The sequence below is a fragment of the Phalacrocorax aristotelis genome, chromosome 6 (genome assembly GCF_949628215.1).
Source record: "Phalacrocorax aristotelis chromosome 6, bGulAri2.1, whole genome shotgun sequence".
NCBI lineage: Eukaryota > Metazoa > Chordata > Aves > Suliformes > Phalacrocoracidae > Phalacrocorax > Phalacrocorax aristotelis.
Window position 1 is genome coordinate 55,439,301 of NC_134281.1, and position 21,271 is coordinate 55,460,571.

The 21,271-nt window shown below is 38.4% G+C and overlaps 1 protein-coding gene across 3 annotated transcripts in view; it reads left to right on the forward strand.

Moving 5' to 3' along the window:
• The first annotated feature begins 94 nt into the window (after positions 1-94).
• DNAI3 (dynein axonemal intermediate chain 3) overlaps positions 95-21,271 on the forward strand; it is a 28,869-nt gene continuing 7,692 nt past the window's right edge. For 2 of the 3 annotated variants that reach the window (XM_075098044.1, XM_075098047.1), the window contains exons 1-13: positions 5,758-5,905; positions 7,280-7,318; positions 11,516-11,697; positions 12,243-12,347; positions 13,221-13,466; positions 14,996-15,195; positions 15,483-15,599; positions 16,258-16,448; positions 17,338-17,462; positions 17,566-17,655; positions 18,049-18,138; positions 18,831-18,959; positions 20,140-20,213. In XM_075098044.1, coding sequence (XP_074954145.1) covers positions 5,758-5,905; positions 7,280-7,318; positions 11,516-11,697; positions 12,243-12,347; positions 13,221-13,466; positions 14,996-15,195; positions 15,483-15,599; positions 16,258-16,448; positions 17,338-17,462; positions 17,566-17,655; positions 18,049-18,138; positions 18,831-18,959; positions 20,140-20,213 — 1,736 coding nt within the window. Of the gene's footprint in view, positions 193-5,757; positions 5,906-7,279; positions 7,319-11,515; positions 11,698-12,242; positions 12,348-13,220; positions 13,467-14,995; positions 15,196-15,482; positions 15,600-16,257; positions 16,449-17,337; positions 17,463-17,565; positions 17,656-18,048; positions 18,139-18,830; positions 18,960-20,139; positions 20,214-21,271 lie in introns of those variants that run through there. The other variant, XM_075098046.1, reaches the window with a different exon arrangement.

The window sequence follows — 21,271 nt, forward strand, 5'->3', positions numbered from 1 at the left end:
GCCGGGACTTGTAGTTTTTAACCTGAAAAGCCGCCTTCTCGAGCGGAACCCCCCAATAGCAGCTTCCCCTCGCGGGGGCGGGTTTAAAAAGCAGAGCGCTGATTGTCTGTCGGAAGTGTCAATCCTCGCCCGCCTCGTTGCCCTGACAACGGCGCGGCGCCCGGGACGCCGTGGGGCTGGGGCGCCGCGCAGGTAGGGGCGGCCGGCGGGGGCGAAGGGGACCCGGTAACGCGACGAAGCGGCCCCGCGGCCCTGGTGGAAGCGGGTGCATAAACGGCCGGTTTGGGAGTAGGGCAGTAGCCGCCGGGTAGTACCTGTTGGGCCTGTTCCGTGCGGCCGAGAGCAGCCCGGCCGCCTCGTTCAGCGGGTAACCGCCGGCGGGCTCGGCCCCTGCCCCCGGCCGGCCGGCGGGAGGGCAGGGCGGGGCAGGGCAAGGGCCGGGCCGGGCCCGGCGGGGCCGGGGAGCTGCAGACGCCCCTCGCCGCCGGGAGCGGGGCCGTGCCGACCCCGCCGGGCCCCGGCGCTCCGGGAAGTGGTCGGCGAACTCGCCCCCCGCCCCAGGATGAGCGCCTCCGCCTGCGCCGCAGCCCAGCTCTCCCCTTTCAAAGATGAGAGGATTATTTTTCTTACCCTTGCTTAAAAAAAAAAAAAGGATAAAGCCTTACCTAGCGTGAATCTTTACAATATAACGTTTCTGGTTCAAAAGTCATAACAAGCCAACGCTTATCTGTTTGCTTCCTGACAGGATCATGTTACGACAACTTAAATATTAACTATTGAAGTACCAATCAAATTGTTAATAAACTTTAATAACATAGACCAGATGTACTGGCTCACACCTTAAGTTCTGTGTGGGCCAGTGAGGGGCTGGGCAAGATTATAATAAAGCCATGCTTCCACCCTTCACACCGGTTTTTGTTGGATTTATGCTTAATTTTTATAGCTGGAGGTATTATCACTATTTTTGTAGCCCTCAATTTTTCATCCATCATTTGCCCTGTTACTTGTTGACATTGGGCACGCTTGGCAGCTATCCTGTCCACAGGCAGCGTGCCCCGTAATTCAGCTACCTCTTGTGCAATGAAATACTTCTGTATTCCTTTTGCTTGCTTTGGGTCTGTCACTTGGTAAGCTCATGTGATGCCAACTAGATGTTGTATTATGAAAGACCATGAATAAGCATTCCCTGGTCACTTTCTCCATGCCACTCATGATCTTATTGACTTCTATCATATCCTCCTTCAGTCCAGGCTGAAAAGAGTCCTAGTTTATTTCTAGTACAAAACATGTTCCGTGTCTTCAGTCAGCCATCCACGTTACACCGTTTCCAATTCTATTCTCTCTGTCTTTGAATGGAAGAAAGAAGAGCAACAGAACACAGTATTATCCAATGTTTTCATGCAGTTTTCCATTTTGTTCTCTATGCCTTTCTAATTAATTCTTAACCTAATTTTACATGTATTGCACTTATCATCATCCCAGAGCCTGTAACTACCTCTGCTGGTTTCTATCAAATAACAAAATCTACGCCCGGTTCAAGTAGGTCTAATTTAATGAAAAGTTGTACGTGTGAAGTCAGGTACATTCAAATAGGAATACTCACATGCTGAAATGATCTGGCAGTTGCCAAAACTTCAGCTTTACTCCCTACAACTTAGACAGTGAGGTTGTGTCCAAATAAGCACAAGCATTATCAGTAATGGAAACTTTAGATGTTTATATTGTTTGCTGTTTGTGTAGAGCAAAGTAGGATAAATTTAATCAAAGGGAACATCGTATATGAATTTCTGGAGAGATGGGGTCATTTTAAAGAAGGTATTTTTAACAAGTTCCTGAATGTTTATAGAGAGAGAGGTGATTTTTAGCTTGATAATGACACAACAACAAAGCAGCAAGTAGCACATGTTTTTGATAATTTTCTTGTAGCTTTTTTGTTAAATGGTAGCGCATGCAATGCTTCTGTCATTCCAAGTTGTAGTAAATTACAGTGCTAAATTGGTAATGTACACAGGCTTGACCTGAAATCATTCGATTAGGTAACTAATGAATCATTCTGTGTCCTCCATTCAGACAGCATCTTTTGTAGTGCTGAGAGCTAATTAACTTTCCCCTTTCGCAGTACCTAGCAACTTAGCGGATTTGTTTTATAACTGTAAATGTTTCAGTACATTAAATGGTTAGGAGAACACTCTGATCTTACTTCTTCTCGAGCCTAATGTTCAAAATAGTACAGCCATCTATAAATAAACTAGGCTACAAAATGTCCAAGTTGTCAAATATTTACTTGGGCTTTACCAATTAAATAATGTAAAACTGTGTTCCACTGAAAAATTGCTGAAAAATTAGACTGAGCACATTTAATGAAGTTTTAATATAATACCTTACCTCCTTTTTTAAAAAAAATAATATGGCAATGTTTATGACAATTTCTTTTCAAGAGCTATTCTTTTTTTTTTTGTAGGTTTTGCACTTCTAAATTTTTAAAATTATGTTAATTTAGATGTTGTTTCCAACCTCTCTTCTCAATCATAGTCATGAATTTATATAAACATTAACGGAAAAGCAGAATACATGTGTATATTTCTGGACAAATATGCATATTAGAGTCCTGTCTAAATAAGCAACATAGAAATATCCCTCAGAGGATAAGGACTAACCACAGATTAAAGAAATTATCATTTTTGTCATATTTTCAGGCAGTCCTCTAATACAGACAGCATTTTTTTTTTCATCGTTTTCATGATAGGATTTGGTACTTTGTGTAAAAATTTGGGAGTGGAAAAAAAAACAAACCATTTTTGATCCTTTATTTCTTTTTTGGAAGACGAGGAGTGCAAAAGATTTCCCTTCAGTAGCTATTTTAAAGTTCTCAGTGTGTGTTCATTTCCTACAGGCAGCACCTGGGGGTTAGTAGCGTAATCCTGTGTAAAAAAACAACTGTGCATACATACTTTGTAAACGGCTGTGGCCTTGATTAGGCTTCCAGGGAAGTTTTTAGAAGTTCTGCCTTTGCTTTCTTCGGAGGCCTGACACGTTTCCTAACCACTGACAATCACATGCCCGCAGGATGACGAGGGGGCAGAGGCAATACGGTATTAGAGGCATTGTAAAAGGAGATAATTACTTTGCACTTTTCTATCTGCTTTCCAGCTGGTGAGGTTCTGTGCCTCGCAGACAGAGCCATGAACAGTCCTACTGATGGCTGTATTCATCTGCAACCCTTAAACAGGGTTACTTTTTGTATTAACATATGCACGTGCATACACTCAGCCACCCACACTGCCTTCACCAGCACTGTTTTTATAGGTATAATATACTTGAAGTCAGTTGAAGGAAAAGGGATGTTTTTACTTGCAAGTTACTGTACTGGACATAAACATGTGACTTATCTCCGCCCTCTCAGCCTTTCCTCTATTCATGTGACTTAGGGTTTAGGTTACTCAGCAGAACTCAAAATTTCCAAACTGGCTTTGTTTCAGTGTATAATTAGGACACGGTAAAGTGAGACAATGTGACTGCAATATATATGAGATGGCTCATATTGTCCTTCAACTAATTTCTAAAACAGCTGGCCTCTCCTATCCTGGAGGGCTGTCACTTTTATCCAGAGGCATCGAGGCTGGTTTCAAATTAGAGTAGTCACAGAACCCATTTATAAATTGGGTCACAATGTTTTTACATAAAATATACAGGAAGATGGATAAGAAATAGCTTTGCACTTTTTTTTTGGTTGGTTTAAATAGGGGAAAATTAGCCTCCTGTAACCATCTGAACTGACATGCACTCTAAGTTAGGCAGCCCTAAGCATTTCAGAACTATAAACTAAGTATATTGTTCAGCATATTGTTCTGTTAGACAGAAATATATTGTCAATGTTTGTAGTTCTGTATTTGAGACAAAGACTGAAAATGAGGGCAGAAGAAACGCCTGACTTTCTCCTTACATTAATTATACATAACTTGTGGGTTTTTTTAATCTTAAAAAAAACCAATCATCCCTTGCAAGGCAAAAATTTCAGAATTCTGAAACATTATTCTGTTTTGCATTGGGATTATCATTGCTTTTTGGAAAAAGCAGAAGATTAAATTGCTACAGATGGATTAATGAAGGGGACTCTATTTGCCATAATGATCAAACAACAGAGAAATGCACTAACATCCCATGGATGCAGCTTCTCCCTTGTGACATGCAAGATCTCATACGATAGAAAGCCTGAGGATTTATAGAGTATATTTTTCTGTTTTTGATTGGAGTGAAAGAGAAAAATGCATCAGTGTAATAAGAGTGTCAGACACTGCTCCCACTAAAGTCAACAGCAAAATTTACCTTGAATTCCTGGGAAGTTAACAGAGATCCCAAGCCCAGGCTATACCAGGCTACATGAGGCTGTAATCCATGACCTGTATCTTGCCGTCAGTGGCCATCTCCAAACTAAAATTCAGATTGGAAGCTAAAATTATATTGCTTGCTTCTGGAGCATTAGAGAGCTGTGTTACAAAACAGAGAAACACTGTTTGTCAGGCTGGGAATGAAAGGCTGTCCCAAAGCCAGGACATCGCTGAAATTGCAAATGCACAGCCCACAGCGTGTTTGTTTTAACGCTCACACTATTTTAGGCCTTTCACTGGGGAAGTTTTGAGATAGAACATTTATTTTATAAACTCACCTCTTCACCTTAAGCATCTTGACAGTAAATGGGCTGTTTGCATGTGGAGGCAGACAGACTGTAGCTCCTGTAAGAGTTCATCAGAAACAGCTATGTCATGGCACGGTTCTTGAAGGTGCTGTCTCTTTCTGTCGTGTAAGTGCATCTGCTTTCCTCTTATTAGTGTTAAAATTGTAATAGCATCCAAATACTGTAGGTGCTTTGTAGGCGTTTAAAAAATGGTTCCTCTCCCAGTCAGTTTACGGTCTTAAGAAAAAGTGGGAACATGGAAGCAGGAGGACACAAACAAACTGAGAGACCCATTGACCTGATCCCAGTCGAATGCCTTTAGCCATTCAATAAGAACGTCAAACAATTTTCGATACTTCTAACAGAATTTGGACCATCCCAATTTAGTTGTTCTGTCAGGTGCTATGTGTGTACCTTCCACATGATGGTGCTGGCACTGTATTTCGTGGCGCCGTGCTGTCCGGTCTGTACAGCGGGCAGGCTGTATTGCGTTTCCTTCTGTGCAAGGGAACCGAGCCTTTTCTACGCTGCTGTTCTCATCCTTACTCTAGATGCTGGGAAGAAGGAGAGTAAATGAAACAAGAGTTGCCTCTATACAGCATCATCTCCAGCTGCGTGGTTGCTACATGTCATTAACGCATACAACTTCTTTTCAAGTTTGTCCTCTGCAGAGCTACACTGAAAAATGAACTGGAAATAGAAAAGCACAGACATGCTTTGTGCAGCTGAGTAATTATTCACACTTAAGGACATTGGGAAAAATATTTACAACCAGCGAATTTTCACCTGTGCTATTCCCGCTGTAGCTCAGGTTCCTAGCTTTCTGTGAGGCAAGCCCCTATCCTAATTTAACCTTTCACTGTTTTGGATAATCATTTTCCATACTTAATCACCCTGGACAGAAGTAGTATTCCCATCTACTACATACCATACCAAAATACAGTTTATGATTTAAAATTATGGAACATACCTTTGGCTACGTTATGACAATATTACTACAACGACAAACTCCATGAAGTCAGGGACCAAATTTTCACTCATACATAGTGCATTCCATTGTCTGTTTAAAGTTTATTGATTATATGTATCTTTCTCTAGAGACATCTCAAAAAATGTCAGAAAATCTCATATCCGGCAAGACCTCCTCGAAAGGTCCAAAAACCTTGGCAAAGAAACAGAAAGGCAAAACCAAATCTAAGGAATCCTCAAAAGGAAAACAAACACAGCTTGGTATGTAAGGTACAGCAGCAACGAAACAAGCAGTAATCTGGTCTCACATGACAGCTACCTTAATTATTTTGGGCCCATGCATTTAAGTAAACATGAGATAAATTAGAATATGCCGTTTTATATAAATAACTGAGATCTACAATTACCTGTTATGGTTTTGTAACCAATATATGGAACATAACAAAGCTACATCGCAATATTTACACTTTGGCTTGTTAGTTTGTGGTAGATTTAATAGTTTGTGGTGTCATAATAACAGTAGTGAATAGGAAATTAGGAGGCTTAATATATATTAAGTGGGGAGGTTCACAAAAGCTAACAGCCCAGGGAGAGAGCATCAGGCAGAGACAGGTGCCCCCAGAGGCAGGAGGTCAGGTGCTCAGGATCACACTGTAAAGGTACAATAACAGAGCTTGAAAATATACCAGGGTCTCACAGATTGATGTTGCAGTGCATTTTATTGCATTTTTTGCTGAGATGTGCCGAGATGCTCTCTCATTTGTGTCATTTATAAAGTGCATAGTTAATGAAGTGTGAGGCTAATGAGCGTTTGCTATATACGAATATTTTTTTCCAGTGACTCGTGCACATTCTCAGAAAAGGTGGGAATGCACTCTTGCTTGGGTTTTATTTGTTTTGTTTCATGGATTTTTTTTCCCTGCCGTGACTGCCACCTTTCTGAAGCTGCTTTTGCCTTTTAATCACCTTCTCCCCCCAGCTGATTAATAGCTGTTGTGCTGCAGAGAATATTCTGCACATCAGTGCTAATCTCTTTCTGTCACCCCTCACCGTGAGGTCTGCAGACCCTCTCTCAGGAGCTGACGAAAGCCCAGCTCCTGCAGCACCCTGCCACCCAGAGCAAGCCTGCCCACCTCACCACCATCAGAGGGGACTAACGTCTGCTCCTACCTGCACACCTGCCACTTCTGCTGCTGTCTGATGTCAGCGAGCCTTGCCCATTTATCTCCTCTTCCCATGACACGATTTGCACGGTAACTGCCCCAAGCAGGTGCTATCAGGGAGCAGTCAGTGCTGTTTTCAACCATGGACGCTGCAGCACGCACCACAAGATGACAGATTTCTTCCAGCTTCTCTCTTATGCAGACCACCTGCTCAAAATAAAAATGAGTTTTAAATCTCCGTAGTTTCAAAATATGCTAACATCTCCTTAAGACACAGCCCAATTTTAAAAGGCTTCACTCATTTCTTGCATTAAATTTGAACTGAATAGAAAATATTTTATGTTTCCTCTTCATAGTTTAGTTTTAAGTATATAGAGAGATTTTAAAATATTGCCCTAATAAGGAAAGTACTGTATATTTATAGTTACTTTGTTAGGAAGAAAAATTACTGATAACATCATGTACATTTCAGGTAAAAAAGATGAAGTTGATCTTTCCATGGCTGGTATAGGTAAGTGCTATGATGACTGGGCTTTAAAGTAATAGTTTTGAATACTTTAAGCATTTTGAAGCTTCAATGTTACAAATGCCAGGGAATGAAAATGAAAGATTTTTTGTGAATGAGAAAAATTAGAAACTATGAAGAAATGCAGCTACTACAGTAGTGATTACAGAACCACCCTGCGTGGCAGGCAGTGCAGCAAGGAATGCTGAAACAGGCATGGGTTTGTAGAAGATGTTTTTATTTTAGGTTGAGAGGAGCTGGGATCAGAGGAAATAAAAAGCATCACAACAGAATTAGAGGGTGCAAAATGTTTGCATTTAGTAATAGTTAAGCAACTGAAAGAAAAGCTTGAGGTATTTTTCTTTTTTTAATCTTTGATCTTTGTCAAATCATTATTAAATGTGGTGAGATGATGACTTTAGCCTGTCACTTGTGGTTTTTAATCATAAACAGATGTTGATTAACAGCTTTTCCTTTGTAGGGGAAAAAAATCTGCCATTTCTTTTGGCTTATGTGCAAGAAAAGTCCAGCTTTAAGTGTGGCCATAGTTAAGAGCTAAAATATGGAATTACTTGAATTGAAATATATTCTTTTTTCTTAAAGACCAAATAACTTTTTAATGTTTTGGGGTTTGTTGTTTTTGGTTTTTTTTTCACATTTCTGGTTGGATTTTTCTTCTGACCTAATTTGTGCAATTCTTCCTCAGATATAACTTAAATGGATGTCAATGTAAAATTTATCTACAGTTTACAGGAACAGCCCAAAGGGTTATCTTCTTAATTGGCTTCCCACAGTACAGCTTTTATTGCTAAAAGCAAAAACAATGTGGCAGACTAGGAATATACAATCTAGGTAATTTTTAAAGGAATCCTAAATTGTTTTCCTACATAATCCTATGAGCACACGGGTGGAAGTGAAGATTGCACTCTGATTAGCATCACTGAAATGGCTAAGCTGCAATTAATGAAGATGGACAATAGGTGACCCCTCAGATGTTGAAAGTGTTACTTCATTAAAAAAAAAAAAATTCGGTGTTCCTGGATAGACTTCGTTTTGTCAATAAGACAGAATTTTACCTCCACCTAGTGGCAAATAAGGTTAGAGCCGTAATAGCGGAACCATTGCTAGAAACCTGTTGCTAAAAGCAGGAAAATAATGCTACTATATGCAGCCACTCTCTATGCAGGATTGAAACTGTATGCATGGTATCTCCTTAGCGTAAGACCTGCAAGCGTTCTTTGCTTTTCTTAGCGTTTCTTGGTCCTTTGTGAAGTTCTCGTAGCACTAAGAGCTGTTGACTGTTAAAAATGATATGATTACAATTTACTGTTAGAAAAACAATGTGAAACCTCTGATTAGATACTACATACTTGTTACTGGAATAAAGCATTCAGTAAAAATGTTCATAATAGTAGGAATTCCAGAATCAGCTCCTTATCTTATAGAATCTGTTATAACATTCTATAATACAGAATTTCAGGGCTTTAGACTAAAAGATATACATATTTAATTCTGATCATTACTTTGTTTTTAACTTGGACTTATAGCAATATAAGTGTATAGAAAATACACTTAAACTATCTGTCCCTCTCTGCAGCCTCTCATAGTGATGTCTATTGTATTTTTGCTTAATTTTAATGAATGTTTGTATTGTTTCATTTGACATTGAAACCTACATCTCTTTGAAAGGACTTTTTTAGCATTAGCGTTTGTGGACATGCTGTATGCACAATTCAGCATTTTAAAAAATAATATCATACATACAAGTATCTTGAATAAACAACAGTTACTCCTCCCTCAGGATTTTTCATGCATATAAAAAAAATCTAATTGTTCAGGTTTACTTTATTTGAGCCGTAGGAATAATATCCTGAAAAAAATCACATACGAATCAGCAAATCGTTTCTACATTTTCTGTAGGTTCTAGCCCTCTTCATTGCACTAACCACAGAACCAACTCTGAGGACTGTGGTATGTGCAAATTCCTTGCTCCCTTGCTCTGCTGTCCATTCTGTCCTGTGAGCCAGCTGGGTATGGCAGAGGGTGGAAACGGCATTCTGTTTGGTGTGCAGTTCTAGGTTTCTATCCTCTTTCTGTCCTATGAAATTTAATTTGCAAAAGGAGGTCTAATCTTTTTGCTCCAATATATTGAAACGTAAAGTACACCTGTAGCGTTGCAGTTTGTACTATTTGAGTCTGCTTCCTAATGACATCCTAATGAGGCCTCAAGCCCTTGGCTAGGGTGACCTGGGAGTCCTGCAGATCAACTTTTGCGGTTCCTTAAAAGGATTAAATGTTTCAAATTACCCTGGAATAAACACTTTTTCTGAGCCTGGTCTCATAACCAAATTGATAAGCAAAGAAAACTCTAGGTCTTGGCTTCATTAGCTACAGAGAGCAGATGTCAAAAAGGCAAGCACAGGGGCTCCAGAAGATAAACGAGACCAGACTTGGCCTTGTGTTACCAACAGAGAGTTTGGACCAGATTTTGTATTTTTTGGAAGCATCCACACAGACATCCTGGAACTCTCCGAGATATCAAAAAGGAAAGTCATGCAATATTGACTACAACTTGTGAAGCAGTGAACTAATAGACTGCGCATGCTACAAATAGATTGTGTGTGCTATAAAATGAGTGACTGCTAAGTAAATCATACTTGGTATAGTGCAGGGTGCACCAGTAGCGTCGTGCATGTCATTAATTTTAGTGGATGACTAGAGCAGAGCGGATGCAGTGGAGGAGCAGCACCGAAAGATTTTAAAGGATAAATGTCAGATTCATCAAACATTATGTATTACGTGATAGACTTATGCAGAGATTTATCTTCCTGAATGATAGCGATTAAGGAGGATTTATTGTTTTTTCAGTCGTTGTTGGCTTATGTTAGAGATGGCTTCTCAAAACATGCTGAGCCAGCTGGTCAATATCATCATTTTAGATATATCAACTATAATTTAAGGCATACACAAAGGGAGAAATATCACAGGTGCTGGGAATTAAGATAAAATATTAAGTAACTCAAACTAAGGAAAGAGAATGAAACAAAGATGAGATAAAATATCAGCTATTATCACTAAAGCCAGCCCATTTCAGTACATAAAAACCCATGAATACACGTCCCTAAACCTTTTACACTTTCCAGTTTATCAAAAAGATGAACATTCAGAGTGAACATCTGCTAGCCTCCTCAGACAAAAGTATAGTGGCGTTCATGAAAAACGCTTTTACTATGGCAGCTGAGCCATAGAGCGTGAGCCTGCTAGCATGGCAGTATTGCACAGGAAGAAAAGAATCTCTTAGGTGACAGGATTCAACTAGCTGGGCCTATAATGATCTTAATCACTGATAGCTGTTATGTAAGCTGGAAGGCAGAGCATGCAATATGGGAAGGACCAGTGTTAGGTAAGTACAGCTGACACACACTTAATAAGAAGCACTGTCTATTATATTCAAATAGAGTGTGTGCAAAGCGCAGTTGACGGATCACCTAACTGCACCCAGCCTCACTAAAACCAATGAAGGTAACAGTGCCAGAGCTAGGATAAGAAATACCTTGTTCTGAATTAATATGAATGAACCTAACAGAGGTCATGGGTGTAGAAAACAACAGCTATATATTCTCCAGCAAAGCTGAAAATAAAAATCTGGCTTGAATCTTAGTGACCTTGCTTTTGTCTCGCTTACTGAGAAATAGACCCGACTGCACTCTGAACTCAATGAGAGGAAGATGAAAGTCCAAACTCAGAAAAGCATCCTGATTCGGGAGGGTATTGAAGCCTCATCTAGATTAAACATTGGCTTAATATGGCACCGCTTTACGGGGAAGGACTAGAGTGTGTTTATTCAAGGGCTCTCTTAAATCAGAGCCATGCAGTTGTGTCCTTAATGCATTAAGAACAGTCCATTAAATGTCTCGTCATTAAAACTCTTAATCACCTGTTGATAGAGAGGGGAAAAAAAAAAACCCTCATACTTGGAATAACATATTCATTAAATAGGAAATGTCAGGTAGAGTCTTTTCCAAGATTAATAAAATGTAACATAATCTGTATTCCATGCCTTCCAAAACACCAAAAACTAAGCTGAGAGCCACAAAGGCATTCTGCTAGGAAACTGTAAAGAGCCAGAGTTATTAAAGTATATGTTTATGTTTAAACAACACTCTGAATTTGTTTATCAAGCAATTTTGCTTTCTTTCATAGGCCACCCAGAAATCTTTCCTTTAGTGTTCACCACAAAGACCCAAGAAATTTTTAATTGCCGAGTTGATGAAGATGTCACAGAAGAAAATTGTTTCAAACTTATTAAAAAAGAGGACATCATTCAGGACCTGAAAACAAGAGCTACAATTTCTGATTTCCACCCTGTCAAACAAATTGTCCTAGTATGTAGCTTATTTTGTTCTCACTTTAAGACTTCATGTTCTCAGCTAATATATTCTTTTAATTATACGGTCTGTCCTTGTTTGACTCTGTGTAAATACACTAATGCTGTAACATCCAAAGGTCACGGACCACTGTCAGCTCAAAGTTTTTCATGGCTCACCATGCACATTTTTTTTTACTAACTTTAGATTGAAAATATGCTAAAAGTAACATAAATATTATTAGTTTTGATTCTGTGAACTGGCAGAACTTCACATATTTTGGCTTCCCCTAATTCATGGCCTATTTATTGAGAATCATTAAAACAGTTTCTTTTCTGTTTAATTCTCTGCATAAAAAGATTAGTTTTGTCTCCGACTTATTTTTATTATGAAATAAAATCCATCTGTTATTTTCAATTAGCACATGAAATTCTCTCTTAAGACCACAAGATTAACCAAAGATACTGAATTTGCACAAGCGGTAGCTTTGCCAGCCACAGGGTCATCTCTGTTTTGTATGTTAATTGCTTTCAGTTTTTCACTAACTGTTTTAATTAAACTAGGAATATCCAGGGGAAGAACTTTTGGTAGTTTTTGATGCAAAGTTCCAGTATGGACAGAACTTTTACTTTGTTGCTTCTGAGGAAGCCAAGGAAAACCTTCTGAAGGTAAGAAAATCCAAGTATACCACAGCATTGTTCTATCTATGAGTATTTCAGAATCTTGTCTCAAACATATACTTCAGGAATGGTATCGTATTCATAAGCACCTGACATACTTGGCATGCCATAATGTTTCTCTAAAGGTTAATGTGATCATGGAAGAATACGTGTATCACTGTGAAAATATCTTTTGTACTGAGAAATATTGAATTCAATTTTTGTATTTTACTTCAGAAGGCCAGCATAACCCCCATTGCTGCATTTTTATCGTAAGCGTTAATTTCCTCTGCCAAGACCCAGCTTTCTAAGAGATAAAAATAGAAGACTGTACTATATTGGGCATCTTCACAGAAATATTATACTTATTTTTCACAATATGTATGTATACATTCTTCAGATCATCCTTTACAATGTTCTTGAGTTCTAAAATAATACTAGATGCACAAAAGATTTCCCCTTGTGCATTGCATCATAGGGGAAGGTTTATGGGGAGATTATAGAATTTTTCATCATGAGTTTGTCACCCAGCATCAGGAGAAGTAGCAATAGAAAAGCAAATTGCAGTTCCAGGCAGGAGGGCCTAATGTAGAAAATCACTGGAAATTCTTTTTATGTAACAGTGATTTGCTTTCAAGACAACAGTCTTTCTTTAGTAGTTAAATATTAAATATGTAACGTTATTGGAAAATTCTAATGCACAAATGAAGGAACGGGACCTAACCCAATCGTACCCAGGGGTACAGTATAGCCAGACTTACTGCGTTGGGGCAAAAGTAAACAATCTGTAAATAAAGCCTGAAAGCTGGGTTTCTAGTTCATACTTATATTTCAGTAAAAAATATTTGAAAAAGTACCATTTCTCACTGTTTGATGTCACAGCCTCCAGAAACTGCAGAAGACAAGGGAGAAGACAAGGGAGAAGACAAGGGAGAAGACAAGGGAGAAGACAAGGGAGAAGACAAGGGAGAAGACAAGGGAGAAGACAAGGGAGAAGACAAGGGAGAAGACAAGGGAGAAGACACTCTGGAAGTCCATCCTTATAAGCCTCCTGTCCACAAACCTTGGGTTTCTCTTGGCAGTGAAAAGGAAGTCGAAGAGGAATCTGTTAAAGACACTGTCACAAAGGTCAGAATCAACAGATGTTAGTCAATCGAATAAATATCTAAAAACAAATTAATTTTAGGTTCCTTAAAAAAAAAGTCAAGAAATTGAAAGTTGCAATCCTAGCTTTGCTTGGGGTCTTTCAAGAACACAAAAAAAAGATAAAGAGCTCAACTTTTAACAAAAACTGAAAGTGCTGCAGAAAGTGTGTGGTTTGTTTTTTTTTTTTTTTTTTTTAATTTTAACAACTCTGTTCTCTTTAAAACCTGCAAATGAGGCATCTGAGACTGCACTGGACATATCTACTTTTTAAGCTGTAAGTTCAAAAGTCCTGATCACCTTTGGTCATTAGCATCTCTGCCATGTTTTTGCTCAGTTTACTCAATGACTCAGTTACAAGCTGAGTCCTTGTAATGATATTCTAAGGATCTAGAAGTTCTGTTTCCATGGAGCCCAGTAAATGTGTTTCATTACATGGATGGCATTTAAGTAACATGCAACACTTTTAAGGGGTCTCTATCTCGGAATAAACATGACTCATTACAGGTATTACAAGCTGACTTTACAGAAGGACATATTTGATTAACTACATCTACAGATTATACTGAGAAAATGATACGTCCAAAAAGTAGATCCACTCATAGCTGTCACCTAACTTGTGATGTGTGGGGCATCTCCAAGCATTTAGCTGCCCATCAGTGATTTTTACTCAATACCTAAATCCCTGTTCAAGGAAGACTGGCTAAGTTTTGATAGTTCTCAGCAACTGGACATGTTGCTTATACTTAAAAAGATGTCTGACTGTCCTAAGGCTAATTCACAGTCACTGAATTTAATCCACGCTTACAGTCCAAATAGTCTGTATTCTACCTTGCTGGCAAGGTCCACTCAGAAGTATTCTCAGCCTACATTCCTTTCCCATTCTGTGGGAGGTGCTGGGGAAAAGTACCTAGCTATGAATCCAAGACAAAACAATACCTTTCTACTGCCTGAGATCAAGTGCCTACCTCTCTTTGTGGGTACAAGTCAAGCCCACATCCCTTCTTCCTTCCTAGTTCTCCGTATAAGGAAACTCCTCACTCAGATTTTTGTGGATCCTCTTTGGGTTACTTTACTCTCCCTAGGTACTATAAGGGAAGCTGAAATACCTCACCCAAAGCTGAGAATAGCACTAAGAGGGAAGGGCTGAAAAGTTAGGTCTTGGAATTCTAATGCAGTATTATATAAAACCTCCTGCAAATCAGCTCTTTAATTAAAGGTGCAGTTTTGATATTACATGAATTAGAAAATGTAATTCCTTTATCCTACTAGCAGTAATCCGAAATGGTACCTAAAGGCAACTTCTTGTTTTAGAAATACAAACCTGTCTTCTATTCCGTATGTAGGTTATTTATAGAAGCACTTCAGAATTTTAAAATGCAGAAATATAAGTAAGCTCAGCACAGAAATCATCAATAAAACTAATTCTACAATTAGATGAATGCTGCCATTTCACAGAACAAACTCTCCAAAAACTTTCTCCTCTGCTAAGTACAGACATTTCTCTTTTCCAGATCAAGTATATGATTTCTCGAGCACGCAGGAAGTTTGGTGCACCAATATTATTTACTGATAAGAATGCTTCACATGTAAAAGACAGTTACATTGAATGCACCTCCTATCAAGACAAAACTTTCAGTATTAAAATGCTTGAAAAAGATATGGGCATACAAATGGTTCCAAAAGTAAGAGAAGCTAGTACTCAGACAAAATGGTAAGTGTGAGAAAGCGTTTAGCAGCTTATTAATTAAGCTACACACTGTTTCTGATCTCAGTTAAAGTTATGTAAATTAACTCCACTCTTCTGGAGTTACTCAGTTACAAACTGATTAAGAGAACAGAATTGGATGCTCTGTTTGCATCTTTCTTCTTTCACTCTTTTCCAAAGAGTTTCTAGAAAAACTGTATATACTTAGCTTTTAATTTTACACATTACGTGGGTTTCTGTCTTTGAAATTGTTTCTATACTTACTCGCATGCAAATTTATTCCAATTGGTTAGGGCCTATCCAAAAAATGCAGCCACGCAGTACTTTCCTAGACAGTTGTCAAATGAAGAGAAAGAAGAGAGTCTGTCATCTGAGAAGCTGAAAGAATTCCTTACATCAGTACATTTAAGGTAAAATTTACTGCAGCAATACACATTAAAGGCTACCTGAAATAACGTAGAATACAAGCAAGAACTCTTGTCTGAACAGACCATTGGTCTGGTCAAATACTGATTATTTTTTTGGTTTCTAGATACTTTTTTGGTTTGGGGTTTTTTTCCTCTTGCTTATTGTTTTCATATTAACAAATATGAACTTAATATTTGTTTCTATTAAAATTAGCATGAAGTCTATGCCCTATAAATATGAGTGTTGGTTTAAATAGATATTGGAACTGTTAAAGTTGATCATGATACATCTTTTCGAGCAAGCTGCAAAGCTGATCACTGAAACACTGCCCACTCAAGCAGAGGCTTCTGCAAAGGCGCTGTCCTACAGCCCTTAGTCGTGGGACAAGTCCCACCTACTGGCACCTTTTGCACAAGAATTGGACAATTGCACTATACTTGAACCACACAGAACTAGAGTTAAATTCTTGGTACAATTAGTTATTTATATTTAAATGGAAGAAGGTTTCTTTACAGTGATACATCGCTGAGGAACATGGTCATAATTTTGTGTGAAACAAAAGCTGCCTCTTTACAGAAATATTTGTCTTTTCACTGATTTGACCACTGAGTAGTCACATCTGGATTACTGAAAGCATTAACTGTTCTTGTCACAAAACAGAATGGAGATTGCGTTGCAGCAAAATGAAATTATGGATGTTTTTTTTGACGACTGGAAGGCCCTAGCAGGAGATGAAAGCCGTTCTAGTGGCAAGCCAGATGTTTGTCTTAAAGCATACCAATCATTTGCAGATCTGCGCTATCTCAAGGACAGAACTATTAGCTGCGTTTGCTGGCATCCAACCATTTATGGTAATGCGATTAAAATACTGATTTGAGACTTGATTGACATGTATTTTATGACAGCTATAAAATATGCACCTTTCATAAAATTAACAGCTTTTAAATTTAAAAACAAATCAAAACTGATTTAGTACATCTGTCTGAATTGCTGATTTGAGATGAAGTGAAAAATGAGACAGACAAATTCTTTGTAGAGTTCAGACAGGCCATGCAAAGTCCCTCACAGTGATGTATAGGTGGAGATCATAGGAAAGGGAAATTTCTCCCTTCAGGTGGCTCTGCATACCATTGTTCTCCCCACGGCTGGTTCTTGTAGCATCCCTAATACTTGCGAGGAATGGTACAGCCACAATGGGACGTGGCTCTGCTGAGTGCCAGGGAGCATCACGAGGCATACTGAATGTCTCCTCCTGCTCCCTGCCGTAGATAATGGTGTCTTTAAGCCTGGCTGTGTAGAGCAATAAAGTTCTATATAAATATCCTAGCTGCACAGCATACTAATAGCTGACACTGCAGACTGTGTAGAAAATTAATTCAGCTACAAAAGATTGTATTTCATGATGGGTGACTAGGACTATATGCCTGTCACATCATTTCAGGTGCAGTATTACACCGTTAAGGAGTAGCAGCAAAAAAAGTTGCATTATATCCTGATGCTTAGGTTCTACAACGCATTGTTAAATAATTCAATTTGAAGCAACAAAAATAATTTCCTCAAAGTTCTGTAAAAAGGAAAATATAAATACATGGCTGGGGGGTTTGGGTTTTGGGGTTGTTTTTTTTTTGCTTTTTTTGCACTGTATTCAGAGGGTATAAATATAAGTCACTTGGAATAATTAACTGCATGTTGAAACTTGAATTCAGTCTTCTGAGAAAATTCATTTTCTCTCTCAATCAGGGATTATAGCAGTGTCAGCAAGAGAGCAGCTTTCTTATGAAGAGCGAGTTAACCTTTCTGATAAATCATTGCTGCAGCAGTCAGCAATACTTTTTTGGAGTTTTTTTGACCCTACCCACCCTCAGGTATTTAATCAGGACTTTTAAATATGCCAAGTATTTAAATAACAAGAGAACAAACAATCAGCGTGACTGTATTTCTCAACTATTTTGTTTTTCTTCTTTCTAGTTAATGTTGGAGTGTCCTGAAGATGTTTACTGCTTTCAGTTCAGTCCAAGTGATCCAAATGTCGTTGCTGGTGGCTGCATCAATGGACAGGTGTTAGTTCTTTGTTTAAGAATAAAATTAGATATTTCTGTATTTTCTTACAGTATAAAAATAAGGGTGAAGAGGTGTTACTCAACATCCATAACACCACATAGGGTCACAGGATAGATGTCACAGAGTCTCAGAAATTCTCTGGTCCTGTCCTGAAGTTATGCCTGGTTATTCCATAGCTGAGCCATTACTTTTTTTTTTATTCCTGAGGCAAGTGTAGTCTTTCAGCTAATTGCATCAGACTGAAGAGGCAAATCTTTAAAGACTTCATAAGTTCTAGTGCAGAGAGTGAATTTCTTATTTTTACTCAAACCTCCATGAATTGTATTTGAAAAAAATGCCTATTGATATACAGGATTAAATAATTCCTAATATACTAATTTCTCATTGTAGGTTGTACTTTGGGATATTTCTCAGCATGAGGAAAAGCTGCAAAATGCAAAAAGTGTTGCTGATGGAATCAAGATAACAGCTGTTAATATGGTGAATGCTTCCATTCTAAATATATTGCAGTACATCTCTATGTCTGTAGGGAAAAATGGGTGAAGGTATCCTGGCTCAAAACAGAGGAGTAGATAATCTTTGCAATGAGAGAAAAGAAAGATTAGGAAACCTGATGTGTTCATGAAATAAACCCATTATCACAATACAATTTCTGCCTGATTAGTCGAGCTTAATAGCTTTACTGGATTTTGTGCAGACTTAGGCTTCAATAAGACAGTCCTTTAATGGGAACCAACTCTTACCTTATGAAGCCTATCAATACATGTAGCATTTGTTGCTGAGTACAATATTGAAAATTATTCAGGAAGTTTATGGCCAGAAAAAAGGTAGCTTGGAAGATGAGAAGCAGATTCCAGTGGAAGGAAACTATAAAGGGGATAAGCAGAAGAGAGACCTAAGAGCAGAGGAGGAACTAATAACAAAGTGGATGTGTGCGTGCCTGTGGAGGCATGTCGGAATTCTTTTTAGAGCTTCATGTCTGAAGGCCTGTTTCGATGCTTTCCATTTTTTTTTTTCCAAAGGGAATGTTTTAGACCCCTAAAAAGTTCTATAAACTGGTCTGAAATATGTGAAGAAGCATAAACAGTATGTAAAGTAACCGTCTGTCTTTGACAGGTCTACTATTGTATTTTGAAAATACACTAAGATATCTCTTTTTAAAACATTTCTAGCCATCGCTTCCACAAGTCCAGCAGAGTCGCACAGAGCCACCTCTAGTGAGATACTGCGCAGTCTCTTCCATACAGTATAGTCATAAAAAAACAGTAACAGATATACATTGGCTGCCAGATTATTTTCAGGTGAGTTTAAATATTCACTTTTCTTCTTTTTATTGTTTTCCTAGTCTACTACCGCAGAAATCATAGTGTAAACTCAAGATAAAATACTAAATAGTCAATTATTTATAATAGCCTTCATTATTTCTCACTGCATTTTCTAAATATTAAGTAATCTGGTGCCACTTGTCCTGTTCGTTGTGCTTTACAGCTGTCCTGTGTTCTCAATCTGATAGGAATCTGCTCATACTGGAAAAAAATTCTGTAGCTTTACTAAAAATTGTAATTCAAAATTATAAGCAGCCTTCCATATCTAAAATATGTTGAACTTCTACTTTGAGCAATGTAGCCTGCCACCAAGAATTCAGAGAAATAATTACAATTACGCAAATATCTAGGCAACCAAGAATGGTGTTATTGTAGTTACCTTAATTCTTTAGGTGCTGCCTGTGTACTCAAAACTTACATTTTCTGTGACTGTTTTAAAGCTCCATAGTACTTAGGGCCTACGTAGTTAAAGGATGATCTTAAGGGTCTTTTCCAACCTTAATGATTCTATGATTCTATGATCCAAAACTATTACAGGAGTATTGGAAGCTCACTTACTGTCGAAGTACTGCAAATGGTTGCGCAAAGTAATTTGAAATGCAAACCTAGTGAAATGCAGAACAATGACAGTGGAAAAGCAGGTCAAGAGGAAGGAAGCAGAGATCTTTAAAAGGTTTATGCAAATTAACATATCGATAGTTTTTTAAAACAAATTTTTAAGATTTCATAGATACTGCAGTCGTCAGCAACATTACCAGAAAAGTGAGGAAAAGGGTGAACATACATCATAAAAAGAAAGCTGTCACAACTGTTCATTATGAAGTTATGCTACAGTAGTACCCATGGATACTAACTGGTACCAGATGTAAAACATGAAGAAAGGGACTGGATAGCACAATTCTGTTGTGGTTTTTGTTGTTTGGGTGGGGTTGTTTTTTTTTTGCCAAGGTTTAGGCTCAGAAAGCTGTTTTCATGTTCATCTGGGATAACAGATACAGGAAACTGGGGCTTGATAAATAACACTGACAAAGGAATCACTTTGTCAGTATTTAGCAACATGTACTGGGACATACTTTTTGTTATATAATTTTTTGTTATATAATTTTTGTCTCTCATCATCTTCTCCCCTTGTAATAATTATTACTGTTATTTTTAGGACAACCAAATGGATGCTGCTTTTGAAAACAGAGCTGAAATTTGCGTGCAGCTTGTAACCTGCTCCCCTGATTGGTATATACAATACATACGCTATGATATGTCTTCTAGTTTCCTTTGGAAAGCTTTATGGAGCATACTCCATGATTTAACTAGCACACTTCTGGATTCCTATCCTGAATAGCTGAAATTCTTTGTGCAGAAGAGAAGCACATCAAGTTTTTGGCCAGTTAAGCTCTTTACAGCAATGGCATTAAGGGTTCATTAAGTGAAAAACCTCACATGTATACGTTTATATTCTGTGTATACGTTAGGAAGAGTGTTGATCACGCATGCATTGGGCTGGAGAGCCACACCCCCACACTTACATTGACTTGCACAAGAAGCTGTTGAAGTCTTTGAGGCCACAGAAATACTGTAAACTATATTTAAACTTGGAGACTTGGCTGGCAGAATTATTCTCCTCTTTTGTGGACTGAATAGTTGTGATGGTTATGACTAAATATTATCCTGTGGGAAAGACTGGCAAGGGGGCAGAATGCAAAAAGTGGAAATAAATGTTTAGCTTTCATGATGGCAAAAGGCTTAAGGCTTCAAGGCTGCATGGCTGGGCTCAATCAGATATTTGCCATCAAAAGGAGAGTCAGAGAGCAACATTTGGTAATGATAAAAAGTTATTTTCCCTAATCAAATACAGAGAAGGCTTCAAAGAATTAAGTTAGAAGAATGAGTGCAAATACAATTGCTAATAAGTTTGCAGTGTAGTGCAAGCGATGCATGTGGAAGAAATAATTTAAACTACTCACACACCAGGGCTCCAAATTAAAAGTATTCACCTAGAGTAAGAGCAGGGAAGTCCAGGTAATGTCATCCTCGAAGAGCACGGGTCCCTGAGCAACTCCTGTTAGACAAGGGGAAGACACGTCAGCAATGAGGAAAATTATCATTGTCTATATCAAATCTGTGAATGAATGTCCAGAGTAGAGCAACAGGAACAATCAGAGGGCTGAAAACTCCAATGAAATGACAGACGCAAGTGAGTAGGATCATTTGCCTTGAATGTCAGCAAATAAACTGCTACACACAAGAATTGGGAGTGAGGTTCCATTTGGATTACTAGATTACCTGCTACA